Source organism: Chelonia mydas, chromosome 7 (genome assembly GCF_015237465.2).
Source record: "Chelonia mydas isolate rCheMyd1 chromosome 7, rCheMyd1.pri.v2, whole genome shotgun sequence".
In the NCBI taxonomy this organism is placed as follows: Eukaryota; Metazoa; Chordata; order Testudines; family Cheloniidae; genus Chelonia; species Chelonia mydas.
Genome location: NC_057853.1, coordinates 19153357 through 19167047, shown reverse-complemented (window position 1 = coordinate 19167047; position 13691 = coordinate 19153357). Strand labels below are relative to the sequence as shown.

Below are 13691 nucleotides of genomic sequence, written 5' to 3'. Positions count from 1 at the left end.
ATTGAATTGGGGGAAGGGAAATATAGCCATTAATCATATACTGAATCCTAAAACATGAATTTTAAGTGGTCAGTTATGAACAAGATAATTTAATGCAAATACTGGCATGTTTAGTTATATATACAGTAATTCTTCAAACTGATTGCTGCCTATGTTGCACGTGGGTTTACTGGGGACCAAGATGTCAAGCAGCAAACATTAGATTGTCCTGTAAGTAGAGAGTCAGCAGTGCTGTGTTTTCCAATCTTGTGCAGTAATTTTTCAGGTTTTATTGTCTCTCTGAATTATTGCTCCAACATGGCCATTAATGACACGACACCCCAATACCGCTTGTATTTTGTATACTCAGAATAAGTGAAAAACATGGAATCAGTTCTTGTTTTAAGAATGATTTTCTAAAGCAACTCCTATGATGGTTTCATCTACTGAGTAGTTCAGAGTTCACTGCTTATCTTTTTTCTTTTCTTTCTTTAGAGCTTATTATTGCTTGTTCCATTTCTCCAACTTTCTACTTCCAGCTGGATGAGATGGGATGACACTTTATGTCATTACTTACACCTTGAGCTGTTATTCAGTTGGTTTTACTCAGAATTCATCAGCTTGGAGTACAGAGAACAGCTATGCCCAAGAAAGGAAATGTCAGCAGTTGTTTCACATTTTGAGCAGCTTTTGCAAAATGTCATTCATATTTTATCCTTCGTGTATAAACTACTAACACTATTTTTCTCAAGGTTTTATCTTGTACTCTGAGTATGCTATACACTAGTAGTGTCCAATTTGTAGCTGAGGGGCCACTTCAGGCTTCAACTTCAGCTCTTGAGAGCAAGTCTGTTAGGAAGAAAATTTGTGTGGAAGTGTGTTTTCTGAACTGTGTCCTGCAATTTTTAAATTGAAGTGTTTGAATCAGGCCTGTCACTCTGGACTGGAGGCAGAGGGCACTGCCTCCCACCTCTTTCCCTGAAGCCTCAGGACCAGCTCTGATGTGAGAAAGGAGCACTATGAACAGTTGCTGATATTGTCCCTTATCCTGTTCCAGCTGCTCACTAGCTGTCCTTCTGCATCAAAGTAGAGGGAGGTCAGGATAGCATTAGCTCCTCCGTTGCCTGCTTACCTGCCAAACTGTAAAATCTAAGATCTAATTTAAGAAGTAATGTTTTTGAATACAGAACTTTATAACTGTTCCAATTAAATATTTACTGTAAGCTGTAAATTTTCTGAGAGTAAGTTTGTAAAATATTTTAAATTCCTGTGGAACAGTTGGGTACAATATAGTCTGGGTTTGCTGTAATTATTTCCTACTTTAACTTTTATAAGAATCTCTTTTGCACTAACATTGCTTATACCCAGATTATGACAAATTAAGAGAGATTGATCACTGTATTTAAGAAATACAAATACTTTTGATCTTTAGTGATGCTTATAAAGCAAATGCTCTCCTCCTTAAATCAGAAACGCTAAGTGGCATCAGTAAAAATATCTGTAGAGATTTCTATGAAAAAGTATGAACTCAAAAATCAATTAACTGTATTGACTATTGATTTATTCTGTCAACATATTTCTCAAATAATGTTCTCATAATCAATGTAGTTGTTTGCCTTTGCAATGACCTGACTGGTAATAAACTATTGAAAAAAAGGATTGAAGGTTCAGTATATAAATGTTTAGAGTTATAACTTTGGAAAATGAACCTTCATTCACAATTGCAAACTGAGATAAATATATATCTAAATATATCTCTATATAGGTACATGTACATAAAATCATGGGAAAGTCACATTGGTGAATTAGCATATGAACTAGGTATGCAACTGCAGCTATGAAGAAATCTTGTTAGTTTCAAAGGATGTAACAGTCATGAAATGAGTTTGGACAATCTAGGTTTCTGTTTATGCCAATTTGAATACAAGTAACTAGTCCTTTTGTGGCTGACTGGTTTTTCTAGCAGTTTCAAATATTTAAAGCGGTCAGTTTTAGTTCCACATTCTAGTCATGATTACCTTATATGGACGTTCCTAGTATGTAAAGTGGGGAGGGGACACGGGGAGAAAGAAAAAAATCCTTTCTTTAGTATTTTACAGTGTGTATACTGCATGCAGATTTGTTCGCCCCATCTCCAAAAGGATACATTAGAATGGAAAAGTTACAGAGAAGGGCAACAAAAATGATTAGGGGTATGGAACAGCATCCATATGAGGAGAGATTACAAAGACTGGGACTTTTCAACTTGGAAAAGAGATGACTAAGAGAGGATACGATAGAGATCTATAAAATCTCGACTGCTATGGAGAAAGTGAATAAGGAAATATTATTTACTTCTTCACATAACACAAGAATTAGGGGTCACCCAATGAAATTAATAGGCAGCAGGTTTAAAACAAACAAAAGAAAATACTTCTTCACACAACACACAGTCTACCTGTGGAAATTGTTGCCAGGGGATGTTGTGAAGGCCAAAACAATAACAGGGTTTAAAAAAGAACGAGATAAGTTCATGGAGGATAGGTTTATCAATGGCTATTAGCTAGAATGGTCAGGAATGGAACACCATGCTCTGATTGTCCCTAGACTCCGTTTGCCAGAAGCTGGGAGTGGAGGACAGGAGGATAGGTCATTCGATGGTTGCCGGTTCTATTCATTTCCACTGAAGCACCTGGCGTCGGCCACTGTCGGAAGACAATATACTGGGCTAGATGGACCATTAGTCTGACCCAGAATGGCCATTCTTATGTACCCAATGAATTCAGTTGATGGACTCAAACGTTGAAATGGGGGAGGGGGGGTTACATAATTTAGTCCATCATCATACCAGTGTAGGATTATTCATTATTTGTAGGTTTTAATAGTGCATTGTGCAGTCTAGATTTAAATGACAAAGGTGACTTGGTAAATTTAAATAATACTGAATGTGAAACAGTAATCTTGTGTATTACGTATGAAAAAGTAAGGTAAATGTTTGAGGTATTCGAAACATTATTTATGTTTTGAACACATTTACTGCTTGTCTGTATTCAAATAAGTCCTGTATAATATATATACGTTTGTTGTGGACAATAGATTGTAGGAGTATTTCTCATATTCCCAAACCATGACACTTTAAATCTCATCCTCCTTTCATTTGTCAGGAAAGGAAGAATAATTGCCATATCCAGGCATGTTTGCTAGTTTGAGGCTGAGTCTGCTGTTTATCTAAGTTCTTCACATAACACAAGAATTAGGGGTCACCCAATGAAATTAATAGGCAGCAGGTTTAAAACAAACAAAAGAAAATACTTCTTCACACAACACACAGTCTACCTGTGGAAATTGTTGCCAGGGGATGTTGTGAAGGCCAAAACAATAACAGGGTTGAAAAAAGAACTAGATAAGTTCATGGAGGGTAGGTTTATCAATGGCTATTAGCTAGAATGGTCAGGAATGGAACACCATGCTCTGATTGTCCCTAGACTCCGTTTGCCAGAAGCTGGGAGTGGAGGACAGGAGGATAGGTCATTCGATGGTTGCCGGTTCTATTCATTTCCTCTGAAGCACCTGGCGTCGGCCACTGTCGGAAGACAATATACTGGGCTAGATGGACCATTAGTCTGACCCAGAATGGCCATTCCTATGTACCCAATGAATTCAGTTGATGGACTCAAACGTTGAAATGGGGGAGGGGGAGTTACATAATTTAGTCCATCATCATACCAGTGTAGGATTATTCATTATTTGTAGGTTTTAATAGTGCATTGTGCAGTCTAGATTTAAATGACAAAGGTGACTTGGTAAATTTAAATAATACTGAATGTGAAACAGTAATCTTGTGTATTATGTATGAAAAAGTAAGGTAAATGTTTGAGGTATTCGAAACATTATTTATGTTTTGAACACATTTACTGCTTGTCTGTATTCAAATAAGTCCTGTATAATATATATACGTTTGTTGTGGACAATAGATTGTAGGAGTATTTCTCATATTCCCAAACCATGACACTTTAAATCTCATCCTCCTTTCATTTGTCAGGAAAGGAAGAATAATTGCCATATCCAGGCATGTTTGCTAGTTTGAGGCTGAGTCTGCTGTTTATCTAAGTTCTCTCTACAGAGGCTAGAGCTGACATATTATCATGTCATATAAAAATCACACATGGCTTGCTATTGTAGCTGTATATCAAAAAGAAAACCAATATACTTGTTAATTCTGCTTAGAAAAATATTTCTAAGTTGTGCTCAATAAGCCTTTAATGCAGTAAATTACATACTTTTGTTACTATAACCTTTCTATTGTATTTTTTAGGCACCTGTCAGCTAGGAATGCAAAAGACAAACATAGTTATGTAAAGAATTCACAGTTTCCAAGAAGTTTCAAGTTTTTTCTGTGTTAAGTTTATGAAGGAAGTTGTTGAGAGGGGAAGGCAGGTTTATCCTAAAGATGGGACTACAGTTGTGATCTGAACACAATTAGACTTGGTTGCACACCTGGCATCCTGCTATGAGGGCACTTTGTCCCTGGTGCTGAAGAGTGGTACCCATGCATTTGACATTTCTGACTTTTTTTACAAAGATCCAGAATGGTATTTTAAAGACAGTAATCTAAAGCTATTCCTCAGTGAGATAAGTATTTTTTTTCCCTGTGGAGCTGGGTTGGATTCCAACTGGTGACCTACAGTTGAAAGGCATCTGCCAGTCAAACATCATAAACCTATCTAAACAACACTTTCCTTAGCAAGGTAGACACGTTAAGGCCCAGTTCAACATGGTATTTAAGTATGCATCAAACTTTAAGCACATGAGTAGTACAATTGACTTCAATAGGACTACTTGCATGCATAAATTTAGGCATGTATTTAAATACCTTTCTGAATCTAGACATAGGTTTTTTGACTAAATATTGCTGTTGGGTCTGTGCTGCAAATATGCACCTATAATGAGTTAGGAGAAATTATTCTATATATGTTGCCTATAATTTTTAACCTTTCCAAATTAGTAATGTTACACAGTACATAAATTGTATCTTCAGTATTTCCTCACTGTTGTGAAAAGGGCCTAATTTTAACAGTGAGCTCATTTCAATACTCAGGTTAGGAGTCCTGGAAGTTGAAATAAAATATTTGTGTTACTTAAAATCAGCTAAGTCATGTAGTTGTTACATAAGCTTGTGTAATGGAAATTCACTGTAATGAAATTCATTGTCATAAAACTTTTCAAAGAGTTCAGCTCTCCCTTTCCCCCTCAAAGTGTAGTCGATATTATGAGGGCAAAAAAAATTCCTCCTTGCAGATATTTCAAAATGTTCTATTATTAATAGTGTGGTGTTGCCTTAATTTGCCAGATTTCACTGTAGTCTGATCCAAATGTTTTGTCAGGGAATTAAAATAATGAATCATAACTTTCTCACATGCATCATGTATTTAATATGTTAAGTCTTATATGTAATAAGACTGATTACATTACTACATATGTGAGGGGCACATAGGAATTTAGAGAGGCCCATGTTCCTTTAAATACATTAGCTTAATGAACTATAAAGATAAAGATGCTCCACAGGGAACATGGTGGTTTTCCTTTTCCACTTACTGTTTTGCAAATAATTCAAGAGCTGGGCAAACTCTTTTCTCATAGAATTCTCTTTTTCTGCCTTATGGAGAGGTAGCAGGTTTGGGGACTGAGGAAGAGAAACAGGGGAGAAAGCTTTGTAACCTGGGTACATCTTCTCCAGATGAAATTAATCGTATTATTAGACAAACTGCTTCAGCAGCTGGCAAAACAGCAGGAACACGTCGATTCTGCTTCCTTGGTTACAGGGAGTGATAGTACACTTGACCTTCAGAGGAGCAGGGTCACAGAGAGGGCATTTTTAAACAATTCTGTCTGGTTTCAGTGATTGGAATCTTCACTAATGGAACCTGGATGCAAATGTCTGTGAATAGATTGTAACTGACCTCTGTATTCTTGTTGGATTGTTTTGGCCTGAGAGGTTTGCTGAGGAAAAATGTAAATAAAGCTGCAGGAAGGATTTGACACTGTAAGTACTAGAGTCTGTACAAAATATAGGTAGGCAGCACCAGGAAGCAAACAGTACAAAGGTTATTGAAGCAGTTTTTCTATCTTCTTTTAAACTATGTATATTCAATAATTTTGCTTAAAGAAATCTGTTTTAAAGGCCTTTTATGTAGCAAATGGATTAATTTCAGAGCAAATGTTCATTAAAATATTTAGTGATTATTTTTAAATACTTATTGATTAAACATGTTTAAAATTTAGTATGTTGAAGTTTCTTACAACTTAAGGCCTGTTTTATTTATTTTATCATCTACTGATAGACTTCTAATTAGTTGATAATTTTTCTTTAAAAATGACAAAAAATAGACGTCATTGATTTTTTTAACTCATTTTCATTCTTTGCATAATAGATTATACCTACCTTACTTAAAATTGGTGGGTTAGATATTTGCTTACAGTTTATACAGCTTCCATTGTGGCTGCTTTAAACATGTGGTACAAGTTCCACAGTGTGTGATGTCTTTTGCACTATAAATTTGAATAGTGAATGCTAGTTATGATCTCAAATCTTAAAAATAAACTTAATGTGAAGCAAAACTGTTATTTGTCTCAAATAAATATTCACAGACCCTTTTTGTTGAGAATATTTTTCTCATATAAGCTGAATTCTACTTACAGCCAAATATGGTAGAAAAAACATTCTTGTGTAATAGCCATATGAAGAGAAGCTGGACAGTTTCGGATAGTAACATTACTTAAATCCATTCAAAAAAGTTATATATTTTTAGAGTTGTATTATTTTTCATTTAAATATTTAAAACTTGTGTAGTTGTAGCTAATTGGTTAGGGTGGTAATATAGCATTTTAGTGTTATACACTGTAATCCTTTGTATGTGTGTGGTAATGGTTGGCGAGAAACTAAGCTTTAATATAGGAAGCTGCTGGATCTTTTCTCAATCCTATAATTTGATTATTTCAGAAAAACTAACCTTTTGTGCTTCTGATTCTCTAATACACAGGCTGTTCTGCTGTCAACAATTAACATTTCATTGAAATCAGTGGAATAGTAAGAGGTATCTGGTATATTCCGTAGCACAGCAAGTGTGTTCTGTAGATGCACCTGAAATGTTCAGCAGTTGTGAGGCATATAAAATGATTGTTATTTCATATGGCATCATGTAGATGAGTCTAAAGAAGCTGTACATTAATAAGGACATAAAGAGAATCCTAAAATATAAGATATGCATTCAGACAGCAATTAAATAAACAAAATATGCAATATATCCTTTATTGATACAGCATATGTTTTTTCAACATAAGTTTTTGGGAAGAAAGTGTTTTGTTTTTCAGGTTAATAAATTGAGGTGCATAAATATTTTTCAGTTTCTGAAGAAAAATGAAAATGATACATCACTTACGCAATGGTTCTCAAAATGTGGTCCACCAGTGGTCTACAAAGCCCTTATTGGTGGACACCTGGCTGATCATATTGTACTAGCTTTCTCCTTGTTGCCATCTGTTGAATTTTCTTTAAAATAGTTAAAAATAATTCCCATAAATACTTACTAATGTTGCTTTTTCGTATAAACAATCCCACAGGGAAATTATGTGATGATGGTGAATAGGTGAGATGGTTTGTTAGGCACTATACAATACAGAACACAAAGGCTGCCCCTGCCCCAAAGAGTTTACAGAGGAGTTATACGCTAGTTCCTGTTTACATACTGACATTATTTCATGCATGCCTGTGCAAATCCCCATACATTAGGGCAAGAGTAGACTCCAGGTGCTTTTGTAGTCTAAAAGGTAATTAAAATACTTCAAAAAGGATTAGCCTTCCACAGGTGAGGATGAAACATCTAAAAGATCCTAACAGCTAAAATGTACATCTTTTAAAATGTGTGGATCTCAGTTAATGACTTGGCACACAGGATAAGGAAATTACTGTTAAATTAGATCTTCCAGTAGCCTTCTGATACTATCAGTTAAATTTTTGTTGGTCAGACATCTTGTTTTCAGCTATAGGATATACTATATCTGCCAGTGATTTAGAGATCCTACTAATTGTATTCCCCTCCCTACAATTTTGTGCCATTGAAATCTATGTATGTATGAAAGATAATTATATGAGGTATTGTCTTGCTCTTTCATGATTTAGTTTATTGGATTTGACTTCCACACTACACAGTATTACCTAGGACTTAAAAGCACAAAAGAGTGAAACTGCCTGATTCAATTAATGTAGTGTTTATTTTAACAGGTTTGTCTCTGAGATATTATACAGTAATGTCTGACTTGTGCCTTAAGTTCTTTTCTTTTGTTTAAATCATAGAGTAGCTAAGCTAATTCTTTATGTTAACCACAAAAGGTCACAGAAGATTAGGACTTCCTATACAAACTTAGTTTATGACTAGGTACAGCGTTAACTGTTCTCCAGCAATGCAAACGTTGATCAACAGGTACTTCTGGGATTGTCGTCATCACTTAAATTGAATAGATTCATATACTTCAGTTTGGAAAATCAATGGTTTTATCTCCAAGTAAGACCATTCAGGAAGATAGTGAATCCAAGAACAAGTCCCAAAACTACAAAAATAGTGTTTAATTATTCTCTTGAGGATTTCCAGAAAAGACATTTCCACTCAACAATGCTAATATGAAGCTGTTAGGGTCAGTTATGCACTGTAAATACAGGATTACAGACTCTTACATCAGGACAATATAAATGTGTGTTTAAAGACTGTTTAAGAAACCCCATAATTTATATAATTTTATTAGAAGAGGGGACTGGCTTACATATGATTCTGAGTTAATCAACAATTCAAAATCTATGTGATAATGTTTGTGACAGGTGTCATTTAATATCGGGATAGACTTAACTAAGAATCCCAAGCTTTTAATTAATTAAAATGAAAGAACAGCTATCAGAAGGGCAGAATTGTGACCAATTTGTGCCTCATTGGTTTCAAATAAATAGATATGGCAGAAACTGGAATCTTCTGTAACCCTTATTATTTAAGTTAAGTATGAGGCACTGTGGTTGTATATCTTGTCTATTTCTATGGTCCATATCACCTTACTATCTGAGTTCCCTGAGTTCCCTAACTGACTGTTTAATTTGTAGATTAAAAGGGATATTTTAAAATAAATTGTCATTTTGTATCACCTGTAATAATAATCTACAGTATTAGTTATTCAAATTATGCCATGTATATAAAATCTATTGTCAGTTTTTCTACAACAAGATAAAACAAAATGAATCAATAACAATATTAATTACTCTCAATAAAGCATGTGACTGAAAAAAGTAAACATGTTGTAGACTATTGATTTGACAGATTGTAATGACACCTCTGGAGCTTCTAAAGTCTGTTGTGTAAATATTTATTAACTAATTAAAATTATATTAACTTCTTCTGAGAAGCTGTTACAATCTTTCATATGAAAGCAGTGGCCTCACATCTATATAAAATCTATATGTTAAAGATATTTTAAGATTTTTTTGTGGAAAATATTGTTGCACATTCATGATATGTGATTTTCTAATCAAATTATCACCATTGTTTTAAATTTTTTGAGAATAGGCAAAGGCATTTGTCCACATCATGGATTATTGACCTGCAAAATTTAAAAGTAAAATAGAGCCATTTTTCGTGAATTCAGCACAAATAAGTATATGTAATGTTTGTACAAAAATTTTCTATAATTTGGAACTAGCTGAAGGGATTTTTGAAATTTTTTACTTAAAGTATTTTAACCTGAAATATTTTACACTAACTGTAAACCAGGGGATTCAATCTTGCAAGCCATCCAAGTGTAGAATTCCCATTGATTTCAGATGGCATCTTTTGTGTGGAAGGTTTGTAGGGCAAGGTCCTGAATTATATATATAATATATACACAATGGCTGTGAATTTTATTTGGGCTTAAACACAAATAGGCTTGAAAATGTTTCTACAGCATCTTCCAAATAGTGAGGAATTGTATACTAGGCCCAGTTCATATTTAGATATGAACGAGCCAAGTAAGATTAAGTAAGCTGGTTTTTAAAAGGCCCTAGTGGGCCCTAGAACTGAAGGAAATCTTAACAAAAACAGAGTGTTGGAGGGCTCTGGGGATTAGTAATGGCATATAGGCACCTTTTATCTGTAAGTTGATTGTGACTGAAAGTTATTACCATCAGATAGTCTCTTAACTGGCCTTTGTGAAATCCATTTGGAGGTCTTAGTCTGTTTCCTCGTGGGAAGGTGTCTACCTCAAATAACCAACAATCAAAATCAGTACTAATTGTTTCCTCTTGTTGCTAGTTGCATCAACAAGGGTGAAGATTGAATAGGACATGGAGACTGAACTTTCCGGTTGTGATGGTTCCTCCGGGTTGGGGTTTAATCACAATTGACCGAGTTGTACATGTGCAAATTTGCATTGCTTGTGCTGTATCAGTTCTGCGGATTAATAGAAGTCTTCAAGATTGTCAAGCCAACATCTTTCATTCACTCTTACTTCAGTTAAAGCCCTCACCCTCAAAAAATCTTCTATGGGGCATTCTGCCACCAACATCCAAATCGTACATATCCTTCTAGGGTCACAAAATTCCTAGAGTCTGATTCCAGTTTATCCAGGATCTTCCAGGGTTTGAGATAGCTGCATTTCCTAAGCATCCATGGGGCATCCTTCAACCTCAAACAACTGTATTTAAAATCAATTTCTGCTCTGAAAATTAACTGTAAAAATAGCACTTGTTATGAAATTTATCTGCTTCCTGCATGTATCCAGAGTCAGATATGCTTACTAACATGACAAAAATAGATTTATGCTGCATTTTACACCTGTTAGTCCTGCAGCAGGGCCAATGCAGACAGGTGTTGTAGAGGGAGATGATATCTGTTTGTTTTCGCACACCAACAGAATTGTTAACTGAATTCCAATTAGAGGGTCAGTTTTTACCCTCAGTTACATCTGTGAAACCCTCACTAAGGATAATAGTAATTAAACGTGTAACTAAGGAGAGAAATTGGTTTCCTAATATTAATTTCTGGTGATGGTATGTGGGAAGGTAGATCCAAGTCTGCAGCACTGATAGCTATTATAAAACCAACTTTTTTACACTTGCATACTGAGCAAACAATAAAATTCAAACTTAGCCAAGCCATTTTTATAGAGTTGCTTATCCAAACACTACTGTACTCTAAATAAATGTCTAAATAACACTCACTGCAGTTGAAAATTGCTCTCACAACAGCTTCGAAAATGAGGCTGCCACTTATTCCAGGCAGGCTACATAGTTTAACTAGATATTATGAGAGACTTCAGATTGACCACATAAAATCAGGGAAATAAAAGGGGTAAATGCCAATTTGGGCAGATTGGAGGCATGTGGACTGCCCGGAACGTTCTCCTCCTCCTCTATCCCCAAATACCTTTTTATTTAGGTCCAGGCTAAGCATCAAGACATCTCCTGGCTCTCAAGGATATTTTGGAGCTATATAACAAAAGGTAGGATGGAGGAATGGAATCTGAGACAGAAAAGTCTTTCTCTTCCATCTCCAACATTGGAGAGGGTGGCTTTAAAAGCATGGTCTAGGGGATAGAGCTGTGGTCTCAAAACTCTGCACTCTGCAGGTCACTAACCTCTGTATGCCCAACTTTCGCCATCTGTAAAATAAAGGTAACATTACTTGTCTGTTTCCAAAGGATTGTTGTAGGATCATAGCAAATACTTTTCGACTTGGTTCCTTAAAATTAAGCATCTAAATCCATATTCAGGCACCTAACCAAAAGCCGTAAATTTATTAGATGCTGAGCACTCACCCATTCCCTTTGAAATTAATGGGAGAGTCAGGCACTCTGGTCTCTGGAAAGTAGGCCACTTTTAGTTAGGGTCCTGAGTATTGATTAAGGTGTCTAATTTTTGGCAAACAGGTCTGAAAATTTTGGACTTCATTGTTCATAAAACATTTTAAGATCCTCAGATGAAAGGTGATATATTAGTACAAAATATTATTACTAATATGTCGAACAGCTTTATTTTAAAAAGAAGCAAAAAAAGATTTATCAAGTAAATAACTGGAAGTTGAAAAAAGGTATGTTTTTTTCATTTCAGTAATAGTGACCACACTGTTTAGATTGTATGCCTCTTCTGAGAAGCATGATCAAGTAATATTATACCTAGACTTGGAAAGATTAGATTTTTACTGGTAACTGTCGGTAAACATCGATTTCACACCATACACATACAAACAGATGAAAAAATATTTCAATTGATATTAATAGAAACTTACTGATAGACAAAGTAAGAAAAATGCTGCTTGACAACTTAATAGTTTGATTTAAGTGTATTTTACATTGTATATGTTGACATATGAAGTTGACAATTTGTCTTTTAGTGGTTATGCAGCTTTAACTTTTTGACTCTCAACATCTATTGTCATTTAAATAATTGTCTGACCTGCCCATAATTGCCTGCAACTGTGAAAATTTTAACAGATAAAAATTGAAAAAAATGCTTAATATCCATAATTTTGCACAACTGTAAAAATTAAAGTAGATAAAAATAGAAAAATACTTAAAAATAAACATTGATATTATCCATCAAAATAAAAAATAAAAATTGAATTCTGCCAAGTCTAATTATGTAGTGATTATTCTGGAGCATAATAGATTCATTCTTGCCAACAAAAACATACTCTGACAATTCAGTGAAAGCAGATACTAGTGTGTTTTAGCTACTGAAACTTTTTCTGATAGGTCTAGAATCCACAATGGAGTTGTATAATGTTTAAGATAAAAAATATCCACTATGTTATAATAGTACATGAAGTGAAATTTCTGTCTTGTTATTTACAGGTACAGACTGTTCAGACTTCATTATCTGAATCTCCAGTGATGACCAGCCCCTCTCAACGCATCCAAATTATTTCTACAGACTCTTCTGTAGCTTCACCACAGCGCATTCAGGTAAAATCTTTAATTTAAATAACTCAGTCAATGGGCCCTTATTATGAAAGCAAATATCATCCAGTTATTGTCCAATTTTATTTCTTTGTTTGAAAAATATAGTTAGCTCTTGTTTTTAATGTACCAGATATCACAGAGGTCCTTTCAGTGATTAGAATTCAAAATGACCTGTACAAATTGGAGAATTGGTATGCATTCAACAAGATGAAATTCAATAAAGATCAAGTGCAGATTACTTCACTTAGGAAGGAAAAGTCAAATGCACAAATACAAAATGGGGAACAACTAGGTATGTGATAATACTGCTGAAAAGGATCTGGAGGTTATAGTGGATCACAAATTAAATATAAGTAAACAATGTGATGCACTTGAGAAAAGGGCTAATGTTCTGGGAAGTATTAACAGGAATGTTGCGTGTAAGACATGGGAGGTAATTGTCCTGTTCTACTCAGCACTGGTGAGGCCTTAGCTGGAGTAACATGTCCAATTCTAGGTACCACATTTTAGGAAAGATGTGGAGAAACTGGGGACAGTCTAGGTAGAGCGACAAAACTGATAAAAAGTTTACAAAACCTGACCGGTTCGGAAACATTAAAAAAACTGGCAATTATTTAGTCTTGAGAAAAGAAGACTAAGGGGGCACCTGATAACAGACTTCAAATATGTTAAAGGCTGTTATAAAGAGCACTGTGCTCAATTGCTCTCCATGTCCACTGATGGAAGACAAGAAATAATGGGTTTTATCAGCAGCAAAG

The 13691-nt window shown here is 34.9% G+C and overlaps 1 protein-coding gene across 6 annotated transcripts in view; it reads left to right on the top strand.

Moving 5' to 3' along the window:
* Nucleotides 1-13691, top strand: part of NR2C2 (nuclear receptor subfamily 2 group C member 2) — a 72169-nt gene that overhangs the window by 11949 nt on the left and 46529 nt on the right. For 5 of the 6 annotated variants that reach the window (XM_037903651.2, XM_037903653.2, XM_037903648.2 and 2 more), the window contains one exon: nt 12826-12936. In XM_037903651.2, coding sequence (XP_037759579.1) covers nt 12865-12936 — 72 coding nt within the window. In that variant the 5' untranslated portion in view covers nt 12826-12864. Of the gene's footprint in view, nt 1-5073; nt 6002-12825; nt 12937-13691 lie in introns of those variants that run through there. The other variant, XM_037903652.2, reaches the window with a different exon arrangement.